The sequence below is a fragment of the Pteropus medius genome, unplaced genomic scaffold (genome assembly GCF_902729225.1).
Source record: "Pteropus medius unplaced genomic scaffold, Ma_sr-lr_union100, whole genome shotgun sequence".
NCBI lineage: Eukaryota > Metazoa > Chordata > Mammalia > Chiroptera > Pteropodidae > Pteropus > Pteropus medius.
In genome coordinates, this window is record NW_024355206.1 from 3,547,136 (window position 1) to 3,571,403 (window position 24,268).

General features: G+C 54.2%; 2 protein-coding genes across 9 annotated transcripts; one reads left to right on the forward strand and one right to left on the reverse strand.

Annotated features, from left to right (window-relative positions):
• Positions 1-686: 686 nt before the first annotated feature.
• On the forward strand, positions 687-6,085 carry HDDC3 (HD domain containing 3). Of its 5 annotated transcripts, none has more exons than XM_039858203.1 (4): positions 687-857; positions 1,156-1,211; positions 1,319-1,615; positions 5,577-6,085. In XM_039858203.1, the coding sequence occupies exons 1-4, from the start codon at positions 746-748 to the stop codon at positions 5,946-5,948; spliced, it is 837 nt and encodes a 278-aa protein (XP_039714137.1). In that variant the 5' UTR covers positions 687-745; the 3' UTR covers positions 5,949-6,085. The 5 variants fall into 5 exon arrangements, with proteins under 5 accessions (XP_039714137.1, XP_039714138.1, XP_039714141.1 ...); XM_039858204.1 differs by lacking the exon at positions 5,577-6,085 and adding an exon at positions 1,720-2,315 and having other exon boundaries at positions 690-857; XM_039858207.1 differs by having other exon boundaries at positions 691-857; positions 1,319-1,559; positions 5,577-5,715.
• Positions 5,343-23,127, reverse strand: MAN2A2 (mannosidase alpha class 2A member 2). Of its 4 annotated transcripts, XM_039858157.1 has the most exons (24): positions 22,996-23,127; positions 21,582-21,731; positions 20,755-21,012; positions 20,540-20,687; positions 20,253-20,424; positions 19,698-19,825; positions 19,343-19,516; positions 18,753-18,939; positions 16,663-16,840; positions 16,175-16,377; positions 15,800-15,982; positions 15,529-15,643; positions 15,275-15,342; positions 14,951-15,116; positions 14,210-14,446; positions 13,863-13,985; positions 13,447-13,561; positions 13,032-13,165; positions 12,669-12,810; positions 10,941-11,074; positions 10,519-10,593; positions 8,778-8,972; positions 8,547-8,657; positions 5,343-7,909 (listed from the first exon to the last, which is right to left on the reverse strand). In XM_039858157.1, the coding sequence occupies exons 2-24, from the start codon at positions 21,711-21,713 to the stop codon at positions 7,757-7,759; spliced, it is 3,531 nt and encodes a 1,176-aa protein (XP_039714091.1). In that variant the 5' UTR covers positions 21,714-21,731; positions 22,996-23,127; the 3' UTR covers positions 5,343-7,756. The 4 variants fall into 4 exon arrangements, with proteins under 4 accessions (XP_039714091.1, XP_039714094.1, XP_039714095.1 ...); XM_039858160.1 differs by lacking the exon at positions 10,519-10,593; XM_039858159.1 differs by lacking the exon at positions 22,996-23,127 and having other exon boundaries at positions 7,757-7,909; positions 20,540-20,684; positions 21,582-21,725.
• Positions 23,128-24,268: the final 1,141 nt, after the last annotated feature.

Consider the following 24,268-nt stretch of genomic DNA (forward strand, 5'->3'; position numbering starts at 1 on the left):
TGCTCCCAGAAGAGCAGTGACAACACACATCACCCCAAGGCCCATAGCAGGTGCCAGGGGCTGAAGTAGGAACCTTTATGGAACAAGAAAGAAATACAAATTTTGTCCCAGAAGCTGAGAACAAAGAAGACACTTCCTGCAGAAACATGAGGCTGCCTGGAAGCCTAAGTCTGAAGCAATTCAGTGGGACTCCAAGCAAGCTTAAATTTTCAGAAGGTCAGGCCCTGGCGTCTTCTGGGCCCAAAAGTGAGGCTCCCCTGCCCATAGCAACTAGGCCCATCCTGAAGGGAAAATTCTTTTGAGTACCTGAGAATTTTCAGAGCACTGACAGGTTGAAGATTGTCTTTTCATGGAGGCAGAAGTACCTCCTGGGAGAAGCTGGCTCTGACCTTGAGGCTAGGTGAATTGCCCTGCCTCTTCCTTAAAATCTCCTGTGCTTCCCTACCGTTTACCCAGCACACTGTGAGGCCACTGTCTTATTTCTGTCTTCCTCCTTCTCCTAGACTGTGGGCACTCAGAGAGCCAAGCCATATTCTTCCAGCGCCCCCAGCAGAGAGCACTGAACCAGGGGCTGAGATGTTGAGGGCAGTTCCCTCTGGGGTGGCAGCCCCAAGAGGAACCCATTTGTACCAGACTCCACAAACCCCTAGGCCTCCGCAGCACCAGGGGGCGCTGTGGCCGCTCCAGCTGGGCTTCTGGGGCTCACTGGGCTGTCGGCACTGCAGTCCCCCGTCCCACCTTCACGATGGGCTCCGAGGCGGCGCAGCTGCTAGAGGCTGCTGACTTCGCGGCTCGCAAGCACCGACGGCAGCGGCGGAAGGACCCCGAAGGGACCCCCTACATAAACCACCCCATCGGTGCGCGCAACTGCAGCGGCGTCTAGGGCATGGGACCGGGAAGGGAGCTTGGAGGGCGTGCACCTCATTGAGCACCTACTCTCTAACAAGCCTGTGCTAGGCACTGTTGGTGTTTAAGCCTCACAACAACCCCGGGGCGGCGGGCATAACTGTTCCCTGTGTACAGTCGACACCCGAAGAGAGTAAAAGACTTGCCCAAGGTCACCCAGCTAGTGAAGGGCTACAACCGGCTCTACAAAATCCACAACACGGCGCCCTGGGTCCTCCTCCGGTCTGACTTCCTGCTTTGCCCCGTCAGGTGTGGCTCGGATCCTGACGCATGAGGCGGGGATCACCGACATCGTGGTGTTACAGGTAACTCCTCCGCCGCCGCCAGGAGGCTGGGCTAGGGGTCAGGGGCCTGTTCAGCTTCGGGCAGCCTTGGGCTGGCGTCACGGCGCCGATTGGACGCCTCATTCCAGGCAGCCCTGCTCCACGACACCGTGGAAGACACGGACACCACCCTGGATGAGGTGGAGCTGCACTTTGGGGCCCAAGTGCGGGGTCTGGTGGAGGAGGTGACAGATGACAAGACTTTGCCGAAGCTGGAGAGAAAGCGACTGCAGGTGGAGCAGGCGCCGCACAGCAGCCCAGGGGCTAAACTGGTGAAGCTGGCAGACAAGCTGTACAACCTGAGGGACCTGAAGCGCTGCACCCCAGAGGGTAGGCTCCCCATCGGCTCTGAAGGAAAGGGAAGGGTCCACCTTTTGGAGGCACAGGTTGGTCCACTTCCCCCAAAAAAAAAAAAAAAAAAAAAAAGCCAGGACATTCTGGTTAATTCCCCAAACTAATCCTATTAGACCACTCTGATCTGCTTTCATAGGGCAGAAATGCTACAGCTGGGTCAAAGGGAAGCTTTCAGGACAAATCATACCATCGAGAAGTCATCTCATGGCCCTGCTCCAAGCCGCCCAGAAAGTAGGCAAAATCCAGCGCTGTCCTGGACATCCAATGAGCAGTTTTCTGTCCATTCACATGCAGGATGGTCAGAACATCGAGTCCAGGAATACTTCGAGTGGGCTGCGCAGGTGGTGAAGGGGCTTCAGGGAACAAACCAGCAGCTGGAAGAGGCGCTAACGCAGCTATTCAAGGAGCGGGGGCTGACCCTCTGAGCCGTGCTTGGAGCCCTCAGGTGGCAGACCCCAGCCTTTCCGTGCCTCCGGAGCTTCCCCCTGGTTTGCTCAGCCCAGTAGCCAAAAACCACTCGTCTTTTCTCACTCTGAAGGTCTCCTGCCAACTCAGCTGAGCCCCAGCTGTGGGAGTCTGATGCACCCCATCCACTTTTAATGCGTTCACTGCCCTTCAGGCCTTGGGTCTGTTTGTCATTTTGTATGGTGGCATCTCTGGCCCCTCAGGGACTTGTATAAACATTAGTTCATAGACGTCATGGAAAATAAAGCATGGTGGGTAAAGGTTCAAGTTGCTGTCGCTCCTTCTCCAGCCTCTGGAGTGGGGAACTGGTAGGTGGGATACCTGCCTTGCCCCCTGAAACGAGTCCCTCGGGGTTGAGGACCTCAACCCCTTTGAGCCTGGCTTCCTTATCAGTGAGAAAGGGTGTATAATTCTCAGGGTTAATTACCTGCCGTGCCTGATAAAACCTGACACATAGGTGCTCAAAAAATGGTAGCAGTCTTCCTGGTTAAGAAAGTTGGACTGGTTGACAGATGTATTGGAAAGTGCTGCTGGCCCACTGGCAGCTCCTGCTGAGCACGGGAGACACCCAGCAACAACATGATAGGGCCAGTGTGGGACTGCGGGTCCCTTACACGCCCCAGGTCGCAACCCTCTCCAGGTCGCAACCCTCTCCAGGTCTCAGCCCTACCACCTTGCTGTTTCCTTTGGTCGCCTTTGGTTGCTAAGCGACGGGGACTTCCGGGTGCCTCCGGAAGTGGCTCCGTGGGCGGGGTCTGGGAGAGGCAACCGAGGTTTGCTTGGCGTCCGCTGTAGGGTCACCGGGTGGTGGGTTTGTGGTCTCTTCTCAGCCACTGAGGCTCATTAGCCCCCTTGAAAAGGGCACATTTGAGGAAGAGGAAATTGTTAGTTCAAAGCCACTTCGTTCTGGACCACGATAGTTATTCACCCAAAGAAGGCCCCAGTGTAGTTTCTGCAAAAAAAAAAAAGGCGAAGGGCAACAGATGACTTGAAAGGAAAACGAATTTCAGGACAGTCCCAGATAAACGGACAAAGTTCAAAAGCTCACTCTAATCCTCTTAAGGTAGACCACAGTATGTAACGTTTTGGAGAATTTGGGTTTTCATTTTTTTTTTTTAATTAGTTTTTCTGGGGGTGGGATTACAGGATTTTTAAAAATACTTTTTTTCCTTACACTTTTAAAAACAATATTTACCAAAGTTTTAAAATCAATCTGCAGTTTTTAAGTGGTTTAAAATTTAATTTCAGGACATTTAACAAACATTAACACCTTCTGTACCTTTGGAATGATTGTCACAAGGTGCTTGATGTTTTACAAATCTCACGTTATGTCACCTGTTCTTTATAATTATAATAACCAGATGAGATGGGCAGGGTTGGGATTATTCTCGTTCTATAGAGAAGAAATAAGAAGCTTGGATTAGTGAGAAGGTTTCTTGATGATCAAATAGATGGAATCGTGACAGAATCAGAACCTTAGCGCTGGGCCTTTTAACCAGACAAGAGTGTGCACGACTGAGGTCACTAACACTGGACGTAGTAAAGATCAGGTCTGAAGTGGCTAGTGGATTCGGATTATAAATCTGAGGCCTCCTTAGACAACCCGTTTGATAGGAGCCAATAGAGAAAATAGGCATTTTTTAAATTCAAGAGTTTTTCAAAGAATCAGAAACTTATAGAGAAGCCGGAAGTATAGGATAAGTAACTGTTTTTCCTTGAACCACTTGGGATTAACTTACTGGCCTGATGCCCTAGCACCCTTAAATACTTTAGTAGTTAGACAAAGACATTCTAAATAACCAACTATAACCATCAACATAAAGAAAGTAATATTAATAATTACTACCTTAAGTCTGTGATAATAGGGCGTCTCACAGTTTATATGTATGCTCACTTTGTCTTTTGCTGGGCTGGGAAGCAAAAGTTTTGCTTCTGGCCTAGACTTAGAACGCTTTAACATTTAAATACTTCGTTTAGCATTCTTAGGCATCAGGAGTTGAGGGAGCGGCAATATAGCTGTGCTTGCTCCTCTAGTTTGAGTGTGAGCTCCTATGCATTCTGAAAAGGAAACCTGTCTTTAGAGCTTCTCAAGGCTTCCACACCCACTGCTATCTTAAATCTTCAACCCTGTCACATTCCAAATGCCAAGATCTCATCCCCAACCCGACTTAGCCTTCCAGTCTTAGACTACCTAATTATGTAGAGTTCACTTCCAGTTCATGTTTATTCTCAACTAGGGAGGTCCAAAGTCAGGAGCCAGAATGGATGGAGGCTCTTCTGCAGACCCACTTGGTCTTGGCAACTGAATTCTCACTGACTCTCAAGTAAAACTGAGGTTTGTTGTGAAGCATCTGGTCTCTCCAATGAGAATTAAGACAGGTCCAACCATGAGAATTGCTCCTTCAAGTGTTTGTTCTTGGTACACATTTTTGTTAGGGAAAAACAAAGATGTTCAGATATCTCTATTTTGGTGGTAAGCTTTATCCCACCACCCAGTCTTTGATTTCCCTCCTCTGTGAGTGCCTGAGTGTCATCAGCCAACCACAGTGACAGTGTGGGAAACAGATCGAGTTCAGGTTAAAGATGTCACTCTCCACGTGTTAAAGGTTATACTCACCCGCTACCCAAGCCAAATCAGAGCGCTGTGTGGGCCTGGCTCACCCTGCGCAGGAGGACCCAGTTCTTAGTTTGAATCTGCCTTTCTCTTCGTCATTCCAACGGGCCATACAGCCCTCCCTTCTTCATGGAAATGGAATGCTTCCAGGTGGATTGAGAGGTGCAGAAACAGAATTCCATCCATTTCTAGTGGTTGAAGTTGATTCTGTGTTCGGTACCAGTTCCACTTTTGCTTGTAACTCTCAGAACTGTGAGACCTCAGTCCAGAGCTCCATGGTCAAGGGTTGCTGCTTGCCTTAAAATTGGAGACCCATTTCCAAATTATGTATGCAAAAGAATCATCTGGGAGCTTAAAATGCAGATTCTTTGGCCCCTTTTCCAAGGGACTAGTCCAATAGGTTGTGCCCAGGGATCTGCTTTCCCCCCATGTACTACAAGATTTTATTTCTTGCTCTTGTCACGTGTCTCAAGGAGTCTCAGGGAGCTGCAACTCTGATCCACAGACCCTCATTCCAGCATCCCTGCTGAACAAGCAGCCCCAGTCAGGACAGGCCAGAATGCTGGACGCGTGATGATCCTGGGCCACACCTTGACCAATCCTGCGTTACATAGTTCTAGAAGGCCAGTGTGTAGGATTAAACGTTTCAGTTCCGGGAAGATGAATAATTTCATTGCACATTTAAGACCTCCGAAGGTAATAGCCTTTATTCTGCTAATTTCCTAGGGGGTTCACAGATTCTCACTTATCATTTATTACAAATCATATACTAGCGAATAACACCTGCTATAATGTAACTGCTTAGCATCCTTTACTAGTGTGGTTACAGCCCATATTTACTTAGCTCTTATATGTACTAAGCACTATGCTAAGCACTTCACATCGATGATCTTATTTCTTCCACTGTGATGTAGACAGATTCCATGTGCCCTGGCCTGAAGCTGGCAGCACCAAGCCTGGATGGTCTGGAAGAGCTCCGCTGCGTCCCTCTAGAATCTTTAGGTAGCTGCTCAGCAAGCCCAGTGTCTTACTCTAAGGACCCCAAGGCAAGCTTTTCTCTTAAAGTAACTGTACTTGGCAATTTTTTAAGTGCTGCAAATATTGTCTCTCAAATCTGTCATTTGCATTTTAACCTTGCTATTTTCCATCATACAGGAACTTTGGATATTTTTTGTGGTAAAATCTCTTTATTTTTTCCCTCGTTGTATCTTTTAGGTTTCTTATTATGTTTAGAACAGACCGTCCCACACCAAAGGTCTAAAAATACCCTATATTTTCTTCAGTAATTTTGTAGTTTAATTTTTTGATTTTTCCCTCTGGAACTAATTTTTGTAGAAACTGTGAGGTAGAGCTCTAACTCTTACTTTAATAGATAGCCAGTTGCTTAAAGTACTGTTTATTAAATTATCCATCTTTTTCCCCACTTAAAATACTCCTTTTATCCTACACTAAATTCCTGTATACCTGGGTCTGTGTCTGGACGCTCCCATTTGTCCCATCAGTCTCTCTGTCTGCTCCCACTCCAGGTCTCACTGCCTGAACTCACAGTCGCTTATTTGAGAGTCCTCTGGGAAGTCCCATAGGGGACAAGCACCTGCCGCCCACCTCAGCGCCACCACCCCTGAATTACTCAGAATTAAATTCTCTTGGTATTCGCACACATTTACTCTTCCAAATGAACTTTAGAACCTGTCAAATTCCAAGAAACATTCAATCTCACTGGAATACGTTGACTTTATGGGCTGATTTGGTATAGGAACATGATGTATATCATCTGGGTCAACTTACAGATGCTCTTGATAGGTCTTCTGCTGACTCTCTCAGATGTGAAAGGTCAGCCATTCTGTCGTCTACACATAATGACAACTATAAGTCTTTTTCATCTCCCTCATCTGCCATCCTGCAGGAATGAGTAGTGCCAGGACTTCCTTCAATAGCAGGTCTCAGGCTAGTATCTGACTTGTGGGAACGCCCATGGTGTCTGACTTGATTGAAACGTTTATCTAGATTAGGATGTTTCTTTCTAATCTTAACTTAGCATCTTAAAGGATAGGTTGTAAATTTTGCCAAATATTGTTTCAGCATCTATAGAGACTATCATAAATGTTTCCCTATTCATTGAAGCTGAAGTGAAGGCTGATGAGCAGCTCCAGTGCCTCCTGATTTACTCACACATCCCTGGTCCCTGTGCCAGGAACTGGACACTTCCGCAGAACTGTACTGATGGTGAAGCTTCATGGCCTGACTGTAGGTGCTGAAAGCCTTCTCGGGTTGCCCATATGCAAATGGGGTCTTGGAGGCTTCACTTTCTTTTCAGGGAAAAGAAATTTGCCAGGCCAAATGCCCCCATGACCGGAAGGAGCTCTCAGGGACAGTGGTATACAGGGTACAGGCACCAAAGGGGAGTTAGGTGGGGTGGAGGACCACCCCGCATGCCCCTGCCACCATCCCACAAATCAACACACAGACCAAGTGCCCAGTTTGAGATGGGGGTTTTGTACCTGAAGTGTCCTACGACCTCTGGCCATAACAGTCTCTAGTGAGTCCTTCTGCCACACTGCCACCCCTAGCCAAGGCGTGCAGGCCAGGGAGCACTTGGAGTGAAGTTGTTACAGAAAGCGGCAATTCCTTCTACTCCTCCGTCCTCCTCCCAGCGGCCCTCTGCCCCTGCTTATCACACCAGGATAAATAGTCCCTGCGTAACCACTTACAGTGACCCTGACGCTGGGCGGTTACCCATCTGGCCTCCCCTAACTCTCCTGCTTCTCCTCCATCTCATTTTGGGAAAAGGATGGGTACTTGAGCCTGTGCCCAACTGGACGGCCACTCACCCCAAAGCAGAGGCTGGCCCTGCCCATTCTAACCAAGGGCCTTCTCCCCTTATCTCTCCAGCATCTGCCCTAGCTGCCCAGCACTGGGCCGTGGGTTGCCCCCAACACAGAAGCAACAATAAACAGGAAATGAGGGCAGAGCCCAGTTTGTCACAGTTCCAAGAGGTAGATCGGGACAGGATACCCAATGGGGCTTGTCCAACCCGACCTTATTTTAGAGGCAGTCTCTGTGGATGAATTTTTTCTTCAGGCCACAGGAAGCCCTAGCCCAGGCGGAGGCGAAAGGTAGCAACCTCCATGGGTTCCAAGTAGATGTCAGTGTTGTTGGAGGGCGAGGCCAGAGGGTATAGCAACGTCAAGGAGGTTGGCTGTACAAAACCCACATCCAGGCCATGGAAGAGGCTCCCCAGGGCCACCTGTGCAGAGGAGAGAAGGGCAGGGCTGTGCTAGGTGCTGCCATGCCGGACGAGGCAGCTCTTCCTCCACGTAACCTGTTACCCCTCTAAGAATCTCGAGGAAACGGTGGCCCCTCTCAGCAGCAACGTGCCTACATACGCATGCAAGTTTGCACTCAGTCTCGGGCTCACCGAGATGTGCTCAACCCCAGAGCCTATCCACTGACCCTAGGGTAGGAACCACTGCACTGAGCTACGAGCTCTTTGGGGACAGGGACCACATCCTGGTTCACTTCTGAGGATCTGGCACATGGAAGCATTCATCCGTGCTGGCTTAAACAACGAACAGCGCTTGCAAAGTCACAGCGTGATGGCTTTTGGTTATTTCTGGTGTTGTCTACTTTGTTTGACAGAGGCCTCTACTCACGGAACTGTTCCCAGCTATATACCTGTCTAGCACTTGCCTCTGCCAGGCCTTAGGAGCCTTGAAAACACATGCCGACAGCTTCCCCCCTCTCTCTAAGAAGCCCCAAGGTGTGACCCCCATCCCCCTCATCGCTGCCTGATCTCACTGCTATCTCAAAAGCTCTCTCACGCTGCCCCATTTCCCTGCCCCCTCTCTTCAAGGGCTCCCTTCTCACACCTGGGCCCTGCTCACCTTGCCTTGGCTTGTGGTGCAATTGAAGCCCAAGTTCTTGGCCTCAAGGCCACAGTCAAAACCCTTGCGGTGTAAGATGAGTGCGGCTTCTGCAGAGGGCAAGGTATCATCCTGGGGGACAGACAGTACAAAGGCAGTGTTCAGAAGGTGGTACTGGGATGGGGAGGGGTCCAGGAAATAAAACAGGCCAGAATTTGGTTCTAGAGTCACAGGGCTGAGGGGCATACTCACCTCGGCCTGGAGCATGCGCAGGTTGAGCAGGTGGAAGTCACAGGGAGGTGAGGAAGCCAGAGGATGGAAAGAGCGCAGCCCAGGGGCTGAGGGCTGCCTCTTGGCTACGGGCAGGGCCAGCACGGGGGCATTCAGGTACGTGGAGGTCAGGTGGCTGAGGAGGGATGGGTAGCTGGTAGAGTGGCCATCCGGGACCTGCAAGATTAGCCCGAGATTTGGGTAAGGGAATGGAGCCGGGGCGAGCGGTGAGCATGAGGATAAAAGCACAACCGGATCAGTTCCTTTGGAGAGCGCTGCCCGATAGGTCTGGGTATGAGGGCTGCCTGGCTCCAGGACCCTCGAGTGTGGCCGCCTCCCATCTCATACAACTTAGAAAAAGCTACTTCACTAGGCCATCTCTCCTCAACTCTTGTGTGTTTTTATTTTTACTTTTATTTTGTTTTTGCTTCCCTGACACTATCGTGAGCAACACCTCACATCACAGAGATTCTCTGTGTAGAGAAGATGGAGGACAGACAGATGTGAGCTTCACCACAGTGTAAGGGCCTCTGATGGAGAAGGTCTTCCGAGGGATCCTGTGGTTTCAAATATGACCCCGTAGCTACAGCACCAGCCCTGATTCTCGGGCCCAGTGGTCCCCACAGCTGGCCCACTGAGACTACTTGGATGGCTGGCCTGGATGTCACAATCACAGGCCTAAGCTGAACTTTCCTCCAAGACAGCCACTTTCCCTTGTTCTGGATTTCTGTCCCTAGTGCCACCCTCCTTCCAACTGCCCCAAATCTCTCACTTCCCTCTGCCTTGATCTCCTTTCTACCTCTGCTGTGTCCTCACATCCACTCCAGACTTCTCCCTCCCATTGCTTAGGTTCCAGCCACCAACATTTCCTGCTTGACTAGCCTTTAAATTGTCACCCCTGCCTCCAGTCTCTTCTCCACAGATCCATCCTAACCCCTGCTGTTAGAGTGACATGGTTAGGGCAGAATCTCTACAATGTCCATCCTGGCTCAGATCCTTCACTGGACTCCAAGATAAAGGCCAGACTTATCCAGGCATTCAAGGTCCACTACAGAACCAATCTACCGCCCCGCCCCCCGCCCAGTGCTAGCCCAGCGCCAGCTAACAGAACTTGCTGCAATAACAGAAGTATGCTATATCTACACTAACACAGAAGCTACTACCTGCTTGTAGCCACTGAACCCCTGACATGTGACTAGTATGAAGAACTGAACTGGTTACTGTATTTAGTTCTAATTAGTTTAAACAGCCACGTGGGGCTTGTGGCTGGACACACTGTACAGGCAGCTCTCGTCTGAGTGAATTCACTGCTATTGCCCACCAAGTCGTCTTTCCTGCCCCCGGCCCTGTGCCTCGGGTCATGTGTGTAGATCAGGCCCCCATTCATCAAAGCCGTGCTTGGATGGCACCTCCTCCTGGAAGCTGTCCTTGATCCCCTTGGCCTACAACGCTCTCCGGCTCCTCAGGACTGGTGGACATACCCATTTTCTACCTGATATTTTCATACACGTGGCTTATCCCTGACCCCTACCCACCAGTAAATCCTTAGAGCAGAGTCAGTATCTTATGCACTGTGTCCCTCTCGGGCCTCAGAGCACAGTGGATGCTCAGGATCTATTTGGGGCACAGACACTGGAGACAGAACGGCAGGCTCTGTCATCGCAGGCTCCAAGTCCAGTCACAACTTGCTAATACTAGTTCAACACCCATTGCCGGCCCTTACCTCTCGGGTACTGCTCCTGCTGTTGTGAAAGACCAAGTCCCTAAACATGGTTGCCAGTTTGGAGAAAAAGCCAGGCTGGTGGGGGCAAAGAAAGCCATGAGATGAGCAGGCCTGGTACGGAGAGGGCTGGAGAACAAGGGGGGTCCAGGGGAAGGAGGGGCAGGGGAGGCAGAGAGAGGAAGCTGGGAGATGAACACAAGGGGGCACAGGCGACAGGGTGCTGTAGGGGAGGGAGGTGCCAGGTTGCATGAGATGGAGCATCAGAGCATCAGACTAACTCCCCCTGACCCAGGAATCAAGCCCTACTCACACCATCCCTGCCCACCTCCAGCTCCGCTCCCCAAGCCCCGGCTGGCGCACCCCAGGGCGGCCCACGGGGACTGGCCTGACCTGGCTCCCTGTGAGGGGGGCCCAGAAATTACCTCGCTGCCCAGGGTTCGCCGTTCCAACAGGAGGCGGAAGTAGTTGCAGCTTCTCTTGTTGTCCTTGAGCCCTTGGCCGAGGCCCCGGTTGTCATCCTGCATGAGCCGCCGGTCCAAGATCACCTCCAGCTGGCCTGGGGAAGGTAAGTGTGAGTCTCCAGCCTTCCTCCCCTGTCCCCAAGCAGACAGTGACCTCTGGAAGAAGGTCCATAGGCCCTGAGGGAAAAGCCCAGTGGAGTGGCAGGAAGCTGAGTCACTCAGTAGAAAAAGCAGCTGTGGAAACTAGTTCACAGAGGCAGAAACCAGAGGCTGGGAGAGAGCAGGCTGACCCTGACAGGTCACTGACCCTACTCTGTGACTCGGGAGTGGGACCAGGCCAGGTGCCCAGGCAGGGAGCCGCATCCAGACAGGCTACATAAACAAACCAAATAAGCAAACACAATACTGCCATTAGCAGCTGCTGCCGAGGCCTTAACCAGACAGGTCTTCTCAGGCTGAGCAGCTTCTATTGTCACTAGAACGTGCTCTCCTGCCCTCGCTCTGTGTGGAGACAGACTTCAGCTCTGCTTCCACCACGGTCCTCACAAGGAGGGCTACAGAGAAGATAGCCAGATGGCGTCAGGGAGAGGCTCAAATCAGGTGTCATTTGGGGTTGCCCTGGGGAAAAGAGATGGCAGACGACCACCTTGGCTTTGTTTTCTAAATACGCTGAGGGACGGGGCTCATTGCAAAGCTGACATATGTTGGGATGTAGGTTTTCCCAGCGCCTGTTTTTTTAAGAATCTCCTGAGGGAGCCCACACAGACGGCCCTACCGGCCCTACCCGCCCTTCTACCGCCCCAGCCCTGATTCTGACTTCAGTAGTTCCTCCAGGTTTTTACTCTGAGTAATCACAGGAAGATGGCCGAAAACCCTAAGATGAACCCCTGGCTTATAAAACAATCACTTCTTAACATGCTGTTTCCCAGAAGGGCAGAGAGAACCAAGCGGGGACATTGGGCTTGGTGAGGAGTCAATGACAGACAGGCCTGCAGGAAAATTCTACAGCTGGGGAGGTTCTGGGCGAAGGAGCAGCAGAGCCCCACTGCTTCTACCCTGGAGTCGGGTCCCCACTGCACTCTCCACCGCCCCTCGCAGAGCCTGGACCGGGCACTCTTAGCTCGGTCCTGCAATAAGGCTCCACCCAGGAAACGGGAAGATCTGGAGGCCTCAGGAGCCACCAAGTGCAAACTGTTCACTTCACCCTGAGGACACGGAGCCACCGGGGCTTGCCTGGCATGACGGGCTCCAGGCCAGTACTCCTTGTGCCTTTATTTTGATTCTTAAGAATGTCATTGTCTGTCTTAATGACCACGAGTAGGAAAACTGTGTCTTTCTCCCCCCTTTGCTAAGTATTTCATCACGACACCCACACACTTTTCCAACCGTCCCTCCCATCCCGGGGCAGAGGACGACTGCAAATCTCAGGAGAGAATCACCGTTCAATATTCTGATATCTCTGAAGGGATCCAATGGGGAACCCACCCCACCGGGCCCCTGCATCAGGGGAGAGGGTGACAGCAGACGTCTTTATCCAGCGCCTGTGTGTGACTGACAGGAGCTGTTAATGGCTCACCCTTTCTGCAAGCGTGGAGGGAAGGGGAGGCCTGCAGAGTGAAGAGGCTTGGGGGCGGGATGGCTTTCTCCTTCTTGTCCTCTACCCTGTGCACAGCTCCCGTTCCCACTCACCATCACGGAGGCTGGAAACGCCCAGGGCCTGGGCGGTGTGCAGCGTGAGGCGGTTCTGCGCGTCCTGGATGTAGGCCATGACTGGCATGGGGTAGAAGTTAGCCTGCAGGGGCAGCTTCTTCAGGTACCGCCTGGGCTGCACCTGTGGGTCAGGGCCAGCAGGTCAAGGACACCTTCCCCCTCCACACACACATATTTGGGCCCCAGGGGGTCCCGAATCTCAAGGAGTCTCTTCCTAACCTCTCCCGCCTGATTCTTCCTTCTCTATCAGGGCAGACCACCCCTTGGTGCCTGTGACAGAGGCAAGACACAGTCCAAGTCCTGCTCTGTGGAGTCTCCAGGGCTCTGGGTCCCAGCAATCACCTGGAAGCCATTGAGGTCCGTGAAGAAGGTGCCCTGGCTGTCAATGGCTGTGTGGATGCGCAGGGCCAGCTCCCTGTTGACGTAGTCCCGGATGTCCACCAGGGACGACATGTACAGAGACAGCCCCTCCACCCCTGGGCACAGGGACAGAGGGAGAGCGTCAAGAGACTCGGAATGCGTCAGAATGAGCCACAGCCTGAGAGAGTGAGCTGGACGGGCTGTGCCCAAACTCCCAAGCCATTCCCAGAATTTCTGGATGAGCCTCGCTCCAAGAGAATTACTTAAGCATCATCTTTGCCTCAGATGACAACTTGTTGGGAACAGATACTTGAACAGAGCACGGGCGGGAGGAAGAGAATGTCACAGCCGTGGGCCCCACACCTCCTTTCTGACCTTCCTCATCTGCAGGGCGCACCTGGTAGGTTATAGAGCCGGACCACCTGGTGAATGTGCTCGTAGTATGCCACCACCTCTGAGAAGAAAGGGCCTTCAGTGACGCGCAGCACAGGGGGATCCTTGGGGACGTAGGGCTGGAGAAAGAGCAGGTAGCAGCTGAACCCACAGCACCGAAAGCAAAGCAGGGAGGTTCCAGCCCAGGGTGAGACAGGGAAGTGGCTGTTCACAATAGGTCTGGCCTAAGATCCGAGATTGAGCTCTTCACCCACCCCGCTACCTCCCAGAGGTGGCAGCACAGGTGAGGCCCCCACAGGCAGGGCTCAACCTGGAGGATGGCCCAAGCCCCTCCTCACGGTCTCAGTTCACAGGTCTCCAGTGCCCTCTGTTAGTGAGGCTCCCTGGCTGACTGGGATTTGCGAGCTGTCTTTAGGGTACCTGGGCCTCGCCATCGGGCAGGAAGAGGTAGGCTCCACTCTTGTCTTTGGACGTGCGTGTGCCATAGACAAGGAACTCCATGTCCATACGCTGCTCCTGCTCCTCATCCACCCTTCGGATGCTCTGCCAAAAAACACAGCCCTGACCCCTGGCCCCACGACGGCATGTCAGGCCTGCCCCCTGGGAGGGCACGGACAAACTTCCCCCAAGAAGGCAAGCCCAGCTTCCCCTGCTGTCAGCTCGGAGCCGAGGCACCCTCTCCGGGGCCTGCCATCAGTCAGGTGGTGGCATGCTCACGGGCCCACCTCCACGCACGCCCCCCTCTGGCTCGCACCCTGGCCCTTTACCTTGAGGAGCCCGCTAAGGCCTGAGAACCAGACCTGCATGTAGCGGTTGCTAAGGGCGAAGTCGCCAGTGCCAGAGTCAATGATGCGTAGAGGGAATGCTTCATGCCTGCTGACGACCAGCTGCCGGCCGTGCAGGTAGATGCGCACGGAGGAGGGCAGGGTGTGGTGCCCATCCAGGCCTAGCTGTAGCTGCAGCACGCCGAGGCCCAGCGCCGGCAGGCGGATGGGCACAGACACCTGCCGACACAGGACGGTGAGGAAGCGCGGACTGCAGCCTTGGCGTCAGTTCTGGACACAAGCCTGGGACTCTCACCCTGGAGCCTGAGCAAGTCCCTACACCCACCGAGGGGTCCTCTATCCCATCCTCTGAAAGTGGAGGTGATATTATTTGCCCCTTGTCAGATAGTTCTGAGTCTAAAACGATACCTAGAAAACTACGAAGTGGTAACCACACCCTAAGCTTTCAATAAGAGTGTGTTGACGGAATGAACAATGAGGCCACGTAACTGCCATTTTTACTACCATCATCACTATACCAAATTTCACCCTCTCTTCAAAGACAGCCCAAAATCCCAAGAGTGACTGTTCTTTGGGCAACCCCTCTCCCCAGGACTCACATCCCTAACCCAGGGAGCAAGCAGGCTCTGCAAGCAGGAGGGTCAGAGGCTGGTGTCGGAGAACAGAGGCCAAGGAGCAGCAGAGGGCCAGGGCCGGAGCCCACCTGGCGAGCCCCCGCCTCACCTGGTAGACGTCAGGGACCATGTCAGTGGCGGAGCTCCAGTGCACGCTGACCTGTGCAGCCAGGGGCTGACCTTCCTCCGAGAGGACACGCACCTGGGGCGAGCTGACCAGCAGGGACACCACGCTGAGCCGCTCCTGTTCCAGTGGGTTGAAGAGCACCACATACCTGTGGGTGGAAGGTGGGCTCACCCAGGAGGCCACTGCTCCCAGCTGGCGGAAGCAGAGACAGCGGCCAGGCCGAAAATCCCACAGCGATTGGTAGGTGTGGGGGTGGGAGGGTGCCGGGAGTGGCTTGGTCTCCGCGCCTGGCCTGGTTCAGCTCACCTGGGTGAGGAATCCAGCCGGATCACTGTGCGCTCTGGCAAGGCATCGTGATTTGAGCGGGTGTCATCCTGGAGTTACGTGGGTGGGAAGGGAAGAGCCATCATGGGGCCCGGCCTGACTCAGAGTCCTGCCTCCTCTGTACCCCTGCCCCCCCATCCTGGATGCAAACCACCAACAGCACTGGGCATAGATCTTCATCCAGGATGGGGAAGAAAAGGAAGAGGGTCCCCCAACAGACCAGGAGTGCACCTCACCATTTGGAGGAAGGGCACCTCAGGGTCAAAGTGGTAGGTCTCCTTGTCCCCCAGGACCAGATAGTGAGCTGCATTAATGATGACCTGCTTCAGGTTGACGAGGGAACGCAGCAGCCTGTGGGGCAGGAGAGGGACCGTAGAGACAATGACCACAGAGAGCCCATCTGCCCCCGGCGGGCCGGGCCCGCCCACTGACCGTCGCCCAGGGTGTCCGTCCTGTAGGACGGTGAACGGGGTTATGGGGCTGAAAGAGAGAGGAGAGGGCTCCCACCTGACCCCGTAGTCCGCCACGACTGCCTCCTTGGCAGTGCCCGTGATGGCGTCGTGGTGCTGGAAGAGCCCCAGTGTGCGCCGGGCTTCCGTCAGAAGGGCGAAGTTCGAGAGCGGGTACTGGCCAGCCAGTCCAGAGCGGCGGGCGTGAGCCACAGCCAGGCTGTACAGAATCTCGGCGCCCCTGCCCCAAGAGACAAGTCAGCCCCTGCCCACGCAACGCGACGGTGCCACCGTCCTCTGCCCAGCACTTCTCCACCGGCCCTGGTCTCCGCGCCCTTCCAGTCCCCTTGGAGCCCATCCAGCCCCTCCTCCAACCCGAGGCCTGCTCCGCGCCCTCCAGCCTGGACGGCGGGTGGGGGCGTGGGGGTCTTACCGCAGGTGGGCTTCCAGGACTCGGTCCAAGCTCTTGTAGAATGGCCGGGAGGTGTAATAGCCTGTCCAGTAGTGGTCCTCCCGGTCCGCATAGGAGAAGAAATCGCCACTCAGCACAGGAAACCCTGGAGGCCGGGCCCCTGGCTCCACCCCTGTCCTCTTGTACAGAGCGTCAAAGTAGTCAGAGAGGGTGCCAAACTGGGCCTGTGGGAACCCCAAAAACCCACTCCCATCAGTGCCAGAGCCTCCTGGAAACTGTGGCCCCAGTGCCGCAGCCAGAGCTGGGAGCCAGGTCCTGCCTACACAGAGGGCGGTCACTGGACCTCGCGCACAAGCTGGGGGCCTAGGGAAGAATTCTGACAGAAAAGGGGAGCCTTGCCCAGAATCAGGAATGAAACCTTGCTTGGAGCTGGCACAAGGATCCTGGAACCTCACTGTAAGGGCTGGGCTGTGGCCCTGCTGAGACCCCTCCCACGGTGCCCCACGTACCTGCACATGGAAGTCAGGCTTGCTGTTGAGGAAGTCGAAGAGCCGCTGGTAGTTGGAGAACTGAGCATCCCACTCCTGGGGCTTGTCATAGCGGAAGTCATCGCCCAGCGGCACCAGCAGGACGTTGCTTCGGAAGAGCCGGGACTTCTTGCGGTACTGGTCCAGGAGCAGGGCGGCCCTGAGGGCGGGAAAGGGACCAGCGTGAGGCTCCACGTTACAGGATCCTGAGCAGATCCGCTGGAGGGAGACCTTCTGCAACATCGCCATGGGGGGCCACGTGGCCTGCAGGGCACACCTCCTGAGATGGAAAGCCCCTTCTGAGAGCCCAGCGCTCCCCAGACAGTCGACAACCAGCCAGCTCTCCCTGTCCTAGGCTGCGTACTTCAATTCCCTGACCCCGCGCAGAACAAATCAGTCCTTCCCCACGAATCTCTTTTGGACATAGCAGAGATGTGTTCATGCTCCTCTGTGCAGGAACCCCACGATGGATATGGAGGTCCAGGGTGAGCTGACCCACAAGGGAAGACAGAACTGCACCCCTTGGTCCAGCCTGGTACTCCCATGGGCGTGGGGTACATTTACATGGGAATGCTTGGCAGCTCCCCGAGTCACCCCACAGTGCCGTCAGGTGCCGTGTTCTCCACGCATGTGGCTCTCAAGGTCTTTTCTCAACGACTTTCCTATTCTGTCTTCTAAAGCTAAGAGTGAGTGGAACCTCACATCTGTAGCTAATGAATCTTATCTGGTTAGATTCAACCCATATCCCAAACTGTTGATACCTTTTGGGATCTGATCCTGACTCTCCAGCTTCATTGTGCTCACCAGTTAGAGATGCAGCACTGGAGTGAGAAGCCTGGACTTGAGAGCCTGACCTACACGAACACCAGCTCCACAGGCGCCAGCCGAGTGACCTTGTATAAGTGACTTAACCTTTCTGGGCCTCAGTTTCTATGAAATGAAGATAATATAAATATCTACCATCATGATGTTATGAGAATTAAAATGAACTGCATGAATTAATACTTGTTAACACTTGGAATAGTGCATGGTACCTAATAGGAACTATATATAAATATTTTATTTTCTTTTTCATCTAAGTTACTGGGAAAATCAATAGGAAAACAGCTCCGTGGCATATCATGAAAGCCTCTTTCTCTTTTTAGACCAATCTATTAACTGGCATGTTGTGAGTATCACAGTTAAACCGGCCACTAATCTACTTAACAGTGCTGGTCAGCTTATACTTTTCTATTTCATTCTCAAGAAAGGACTCCTCGGGTACCATTTTCCGCACTTTATCAGCCCAGGAAGCCTTTCAAAGGAGAAAATGAAGGTCCTCTCGCTGTAGACCCGCACCGGCATCTGGAGATCATGGCAGCAGCTTTGGTAAAAATCCTACCTTCGCAGCCCTAGATGCTTGCGTGGAATCAGCATTTAGATTTCTGGATTCGGGAAACAAAAGACCACTTTCTTTTTCCTTAGTCACATGCTTCACCTCTTGCACATCGTGGAAATTGGAGTATTGCAACATGAAAACCAGTTCAACTTGTTATATTCTTAAGACCAGTCGGATTCTGGCAAAATCGCTGTTTTAGATCATTCTTAATTTACACTTTCCCACGGGGCCAATTTCAGCAACAATGACATTTTAGGGGTCCCTAAAGATTCTGTCAAAGGGAACAGGCCTGCTTTCTCAGAGGCTGGAGGCTGCTGGGCAGGATTGAATGTGCACGGGTTCTCGGAACACTGAGGGTTCCAGCTGACTTGGAGCCAAGAGGACGCCTGAGCTCAATGAAGGCATATTGGGCTAAAGGTTGGAACGAACTGTACCTAATTTGAGAATTACTCATCTCTATGTCAGCCAACCGGCTCTGAAAGTTTGTTAAAACACTAGAAAACATGCTCATTTAGGAAAATAAAACCATTCTGGGAAAAGTGGCTCCTTAGAGCAACTCATTTTCTACGGAGACTCGTAAAGGAGCTGCCACCACAGCAGCTTGTGGCCCTGAATGTACCACAGCCTACCCCCGATCTTACGACGTCCCTATGATGCAGAGCCCAGACAGGAAGCCGGGACTGGGGGCAAATACCTCTCGGCTACGTTTGCCTCTGTGATGGCACGGGGCGGCACTTTCCAAGGGCAGTTGATGCGCCCACCAGGCAAACGTTTGAAATCAAACTGGCAGCAGATCTTGGGATCCGGACCACAGGTATGTGGGACATCGTAGCTGTAGAAGGGCATCATGTGGCAGAAGATGTCTGTGCTGGAATCCGAGTCTGAAGAAGACACAACGGGTAGTCAGCCACCGTCCGGCAGCGTCAAGAGCCGGGCACAGGGGTGCCGGCAGAGCGGGGATCTACTCCGGCTACAGACAGCTGAGAGAAGGGGAGGCTCGAGCTAAACTTAAGGCTATTGGGGGGCATGCAGGCCACACCGGGAGGGCTCCGTAGCCCACAGCTCCCCAGGAAACAGCATGCTCAGCCCCCCGGGGTGGACAGCAGGCCCCAAAGAGGCCAGAGGTCAATGGGATCCCCACCTAAGCTGAAAGAGGGCGCTTCTGGCGGTCTGCACCAGTGCCTGTTGATCTGCTCTGAAGGACACTGGGGGTCTTACTTAGCACCCCTGCCTCCCTCCAGTGAGAACTACTGCTGTGACCCTCTCTACCCTACCTGGCCTTACCCCAGGTCTGCCTCCACATGAACTCCAGACTGTGGGTGGCAGCAAAGTGCTTCTTGATGGCATAGTGCACCCTCTGAATCAGCATGCTGGTCAGGTTGGCACGGCGCAGCAGGTAAGCCATGGTGGGGCTGTGTCCAAAGGGGTCCACCGCCCAGCCTGAGCGTGGGGTCGCACCTGGGCAAGAGCATGGAAGCAAGAGGCCCTGAATGCCCCAGCTCCCATCCTGCCATCACACTGTGCTGGGGAAATGAGTGTAGGAAGGAACCGCCCCCTGCCAATCCCCGCACCTTACAACCCCTACTGCCCTCTGGGCCCAGCCCTAGGAGCTGGCTCCCTTTGCTAAGCCTGGCCTCACCGAGGTTTTTCTCCAGCCACTGGTGTCCCTCGATGAGCTGGTCAATCAGTGCAAAGTAATGGGAGTTGGCCTCATCCGGCATCACCCAGCCACCTGTCACAATCTCCAGCTGCCCGTTTCCCACCAGCCTGGAGTTAAGGACTCACGCTCAGCTGGGGTGGGGACCCTTTGCCCATTCCTGCCAACCAGAAGATGCCGGGACCTGTGCGCACTGGCCTGAGGCTTACCCAATCCCAGGACCCAGGGAACAGACACGCACCCTCATCTCCCGCCAGGCAGACCCCTGTGCTGTCATGGTCCTGCTCACCTCTGGACGCCGCCATGCTTTCTCTTGTCTTGTGCTCATAGAACTTCGATTTCTCCTAACACATGTAACCCTCAAACCTGTTCCTGCCTTCTCCTTTTTGGTCCCTCCACCATCACCCCTCAGCTCTGCCACACCTCCCCTCGCTTCTCCCTGATACTGTGGCGCCCACAGCTCCTGCAGCACAGCGACCTGCACACCCATCCTAGGCCCAGAGGACAGTCCTCCCACGCCTCCCAACTGGCACTGGCCTTCGGACTGCTGCTTTCTTTTGGGCACTGATGTTGCCCCACCACTTGGCGAAAAAAGAGACTTCGGCCCACAGGAAGCGCCGCCGGGGGTCTTCCTGTAGCTTGGACACCATGCTGTGTAGGATGTGCTGGGTCTGCTCCGCATAGTATTTGTCGAAGGTCTTGATCCAGCCTGGGGGCCAACACAGGGGCTCCTTGAGGAGGCTACATCTTAAACTGTCCCTCTTTTCCCTTGCTATCAGAAAGTCCACTTTATTCCCCAGCTCTAGGAGTCCACTGGCCCCCACCTGGGTCATTGTGAGAGTGGGGTACCACGAACACTTGCAGGTCTTCGGCATCCCAGTCGTGTGGGCCGTAGGAGATATCGAAGCCTTGCTTCCATACTCCACCATCCACGTTGTCAAAAGGCAGCTCCTCCGACACAGTCAGCATCTGCTGGGTAGGAGAGCCGCTCAGTGTCCATCCATGGCCACCATGGGTCCCAGCCAGCTCTGACTCTTACCTGCAGCTCCGGCTTCTGTCCCTGCCCCCCCAAAGCAAACTGGCAGTCTTGAGGGGAGATGGAGAAGAAGCTGGGCCGGGGTTCCGGTGGCACCACCCACGAGCCGTTGACGGTGTAGTAGGGCAGCAGGGCAGGCGGGCCCTCGGCGTTGGCGGTCAGCTCCAGCACGGACTCCTTGATGTGGCTGATGATCTCATGGTTCTCTTCCAACAGCTGCTCCAGCTGCTCAATGCGGTTCTGCAGCACAGAAATTTGGCTCTGCCAGAAAACCAGAAAGCAATTACACACAGCTCGTAACGCCTCAGGGAGGGTCTCTGCCTGGGGCCCACCACCTGAGGCTTGACTATGACCCTGCCCTCCCCAGTGGAAGGCAGAACCATGAGCTTATGAGGCCAGACGGCTCAGGTCAGATAAAGGAAGAGGTACGAATCGCTACGGAGGACTGCAGTCCACTTGGGCTGGGAGTACCCTCACTCTCTAGCTCCAGGGAGGCAAAGATTTCACCTTGCATGCCTACTCTCCACAGTCGGTGTTGCCTGTCTGGAGCACTGTGCTGACAAGAACTACACGCGGGCTCAGGGGGAAGGAATGGCGCAATCCGTCAGCAGTATCTTCCAGGAACTCAGGAAACAGAATGGCAGTCCACCACGTCATTTTTCCTTCCTTCCTTCCTTTTTGTCATCATTGTTTTTAGCTTTGGGTTTCTAGAAAAGCTGCCTATTGGCAAGGAATGTTCTTGTCCTGGGCTGACGTGACTCTCCAGCTGGGGCGCTAAGCTGAGCTCGGGCAACTTTATGTGAAGACATCAGCCGCCAGGCGTGACTCACCCGGGGGAAGTTCCCACCACTCTGGTGTCGGGTGGGATCATGCTGCACTCGGTCCAGCATGAGGTAGAGTGAGAAGACAGCCACGCAGAAGATGGCAGCCCCACACACCGTCACCTGCTTTTTCAGCTTCATGCTGGCCTCCACATCCACCTGGCAGGAAGGACGCGATATGGAGTTCCAGCATGCAAAATGCCTTCCGTGGTCTTTCCACCAAGCATTCCGAGGAACACCTATTTGCCTGACTCTCAAGGAAAGCAAGCTTCTAAGCACCAGATCCTGACACCGGCTATGGATCCTGACCCCACCTGGATTTTATTCTCTTGGTTAAGACACAAAAAGCACAAGTAAGCAACCCATCTGAAGCTGTTTCTCCAACGTCATGGTAGCAGCTCTGGCCTAAGGTGAAGATGAATCTCTTTCCCCCCAGGCCGATGATATAAAAAACACAACCACGTAACAAACTTCCCAGCTCTGGCTCCAGAGATCATCACACAACCTCCTGATTATAACCGGCTTCCCCAAAAGCTTACCTACAAGAAAGACACAGCCCGGCAAAGGAGGTAGGTGTCCAGACTCCTTGACCCTGTGCTTCTGGTTTCAGAGGAACAAATTTCTATCTATTTTGATTTGAAACATATAACCACAGCCCAGAGAGACTGACAGAAAAGCCTTTCTCCCTGCCCGCTTGGATGAGACTGGTACTCAACAGAAACAGTGCCTGGCACAGCTCCTCTCTCATTAGGAAATACACAAAGAATTTAAAAAGCAGCAGCTTGTGTTCGTAACACAGAGTGAGCCTTCGTCCTACTATTAGTTCTGATTCCGCAGTGGGTAACTTTCAGCCTCTGCTTACGCAGCATTTAGAGGACCCCCTGGGAAGCCAGCAGTGACTGACTGATGCTGAAGATTCCCTGGGTAGGGAGCAGATAGGAGTTCCTAGCTAGTGGGGCAACTTCGAACGACCAGTGCCGGCTGCCCTTGCCTGCGGGCCCCCACTTGCCTGCTCCGCGGAGGGAGGCCGCTAGCTGCCTGTCCAGCGTGTGGGGGAGCCTCCGCTCTGAGCCTCCCTCTGGCCGGGGGCGAGAGCGCTGTCGCCTATGCCTTGTGCCCTACTTAGCGCGATCTGATTCCGCTCAGGAGCCTCGGGCAATATTTTTAGCCCTTGGAGCCTGGTCGCCAGCCAAAGTGGGTGGAGCTAAGGAGACAGTAGGATCACCGCGGAAGCAGGCACCTGCACCCGCCCGCTGACCGGCCCGCGGCCCTCCCCGACTCCACCGGTCCTGCGACCGCGACAACTGCCCGGTGCGGGAGCGCGGGCAGCCTCCGACCCCAAGGCGCCGCTTGCACTCCAGCCGCCCAAGCCCGGCCGCGGCGGGACAGCCGAACCCTCCCCCGTGTCCTCCTGGCGCGTTACCGTCTGCGGCTCGCCTCTCGCCGTTCGGGGGCCCGCCGGCCTCGCGGCGCCCCTCACATCTCTGGGGGCGACGGCCCGCGCGAGGCGGCGACGCAGGGAGGGCGGCCGTCCGCCCAGCCGTCGCCCCGGCTCCGCGCGCCGCAGCCGCGCTCCCGCGGGGTCAGGACAGCCGGCGCGCTCCGCTGCGCCCGCCCGCGCCCGTCCCCCACTCTAGCGGCTGCCAGGCGAGCAGCGTGCGGGGCGGGGACAACCGCGCCTCCCGGGCTCCGCCCGGCTCCGGGCCCGGCCCCGCACCTCCCGCGCGCTCCGCGCCGTTGGACCCAGGCCGCCGTGCGCAGCCGCAGTTCCGGCCCGGCCTAGGCGCGCTGCGAACCCGCGAGCAGGGGCGCGAGACTTTATTTGGTCTGAATCTTACTAGAGTGAGCACGGTATCAAGCAGTAGCGGGAACATTCCTCCCCTGCTGCACCAGCTGCGCAGTGGGGCGCAGTTTCTCGGCCCGCCCCGTTCTGCTTTAGGTATCCTTAATTTGATGCAGCCACATTCTCAGGAAAAGGGGTGCCGCCTCCTGTCGGTGCGGCGCATTAATCGCCATCCCTTTCCTGCTTGCCACCCAGCGAACGACACATCCCATAACTGTCTTGGTTGTTCTTTCACTGGGCGTCTGGGTGGTTTGTAATTTTGCAGCATAATAAACCACACTGCAGTGAACATCTCCGTCAATTCCACACGAATCTTCTTTTAAAATTATTACCTCAGGACAAATTCGCAACAGTGAGGTTACCTGGGCAAAAGATAAGGACTGATATGACTGATACTTGGCATTCCACTGCTCTCCGACTGTGCGTTTCCACTGTCGATTACAAACCACTGAATGCTTAAGACGATTTTGTTGTTTGATTAACCGTATTTTAAATGCCATGTCATGACTTTAATTCCCATTTCTTGGATCGCCGTCAGGAACATTTTTCTAGGTTTATTTACTAACTGAAATGCCTGTTACTAAGGTCGTAGACCCAGGCTGGGTTCATCACCCTCTTTGTCTCTGTGTGTTTTGCTCCGTGTCCCTAAGTGCATGGTGGTGCCTAACAGAGCCACAAGGATCACGGTGCAGCTGTTAGGTGGGCCTGCCACACTTCCATAGACTCAGCCAGTAGTAAGGAGAGAGCAAGTCCCCATGGATCCAGATGTCTTATCACTCAGCAAAACCAAGACCAGCACGGAGTCGGCTCGTTTCCTCGGTCCCACAGGATGACAATGAACCGAAGGGACCAG

Coding starts and splice junctions, on each gene's coding strand:
- HDDC3 (XM_039858203.1), top strand. CDS start 746: ATGGGCTCCGAGGCGGCGCAGCTGCTAGAGGCTGCTGACTTCGCGGCT. Junction 1,212..1,318: donor CCGACATCGTGGTGTTACAG/GTAACTCCTCCG, acceptor GCCTCATTCCAG/GCAGCCCTGCTCCACGACAC. Junction 1,616..5,576: donor TCCACCTTTTGGAGGCACAG/GTTGGTCCACTT, acceptor ACTGTGATGTAG/ACAGATTCCATGTGCCCTGG.
- MAN2A2 (XM_039858157.1), bottom strand. CDS start 21,713: ATGAAGCTGAAAAAGCAGGTGACGGTGTGTGGGGCTGCCATCTTCTGC. Junction 18,940..19,342: donor CATGTGGAGGCAGACCTGGG/GTAAGGCCAGGT, acceptor TGTCTTCTTCAG/ACTCGGATTCCAGCACAGAC. Junction 15,983..16,174: donor GTCCTGGAAGCCCACCTGCG/GTAAGACCCCCA, acceptor CTCTTGGGGCAG/GGGCGCCGAGATTCTGTACA.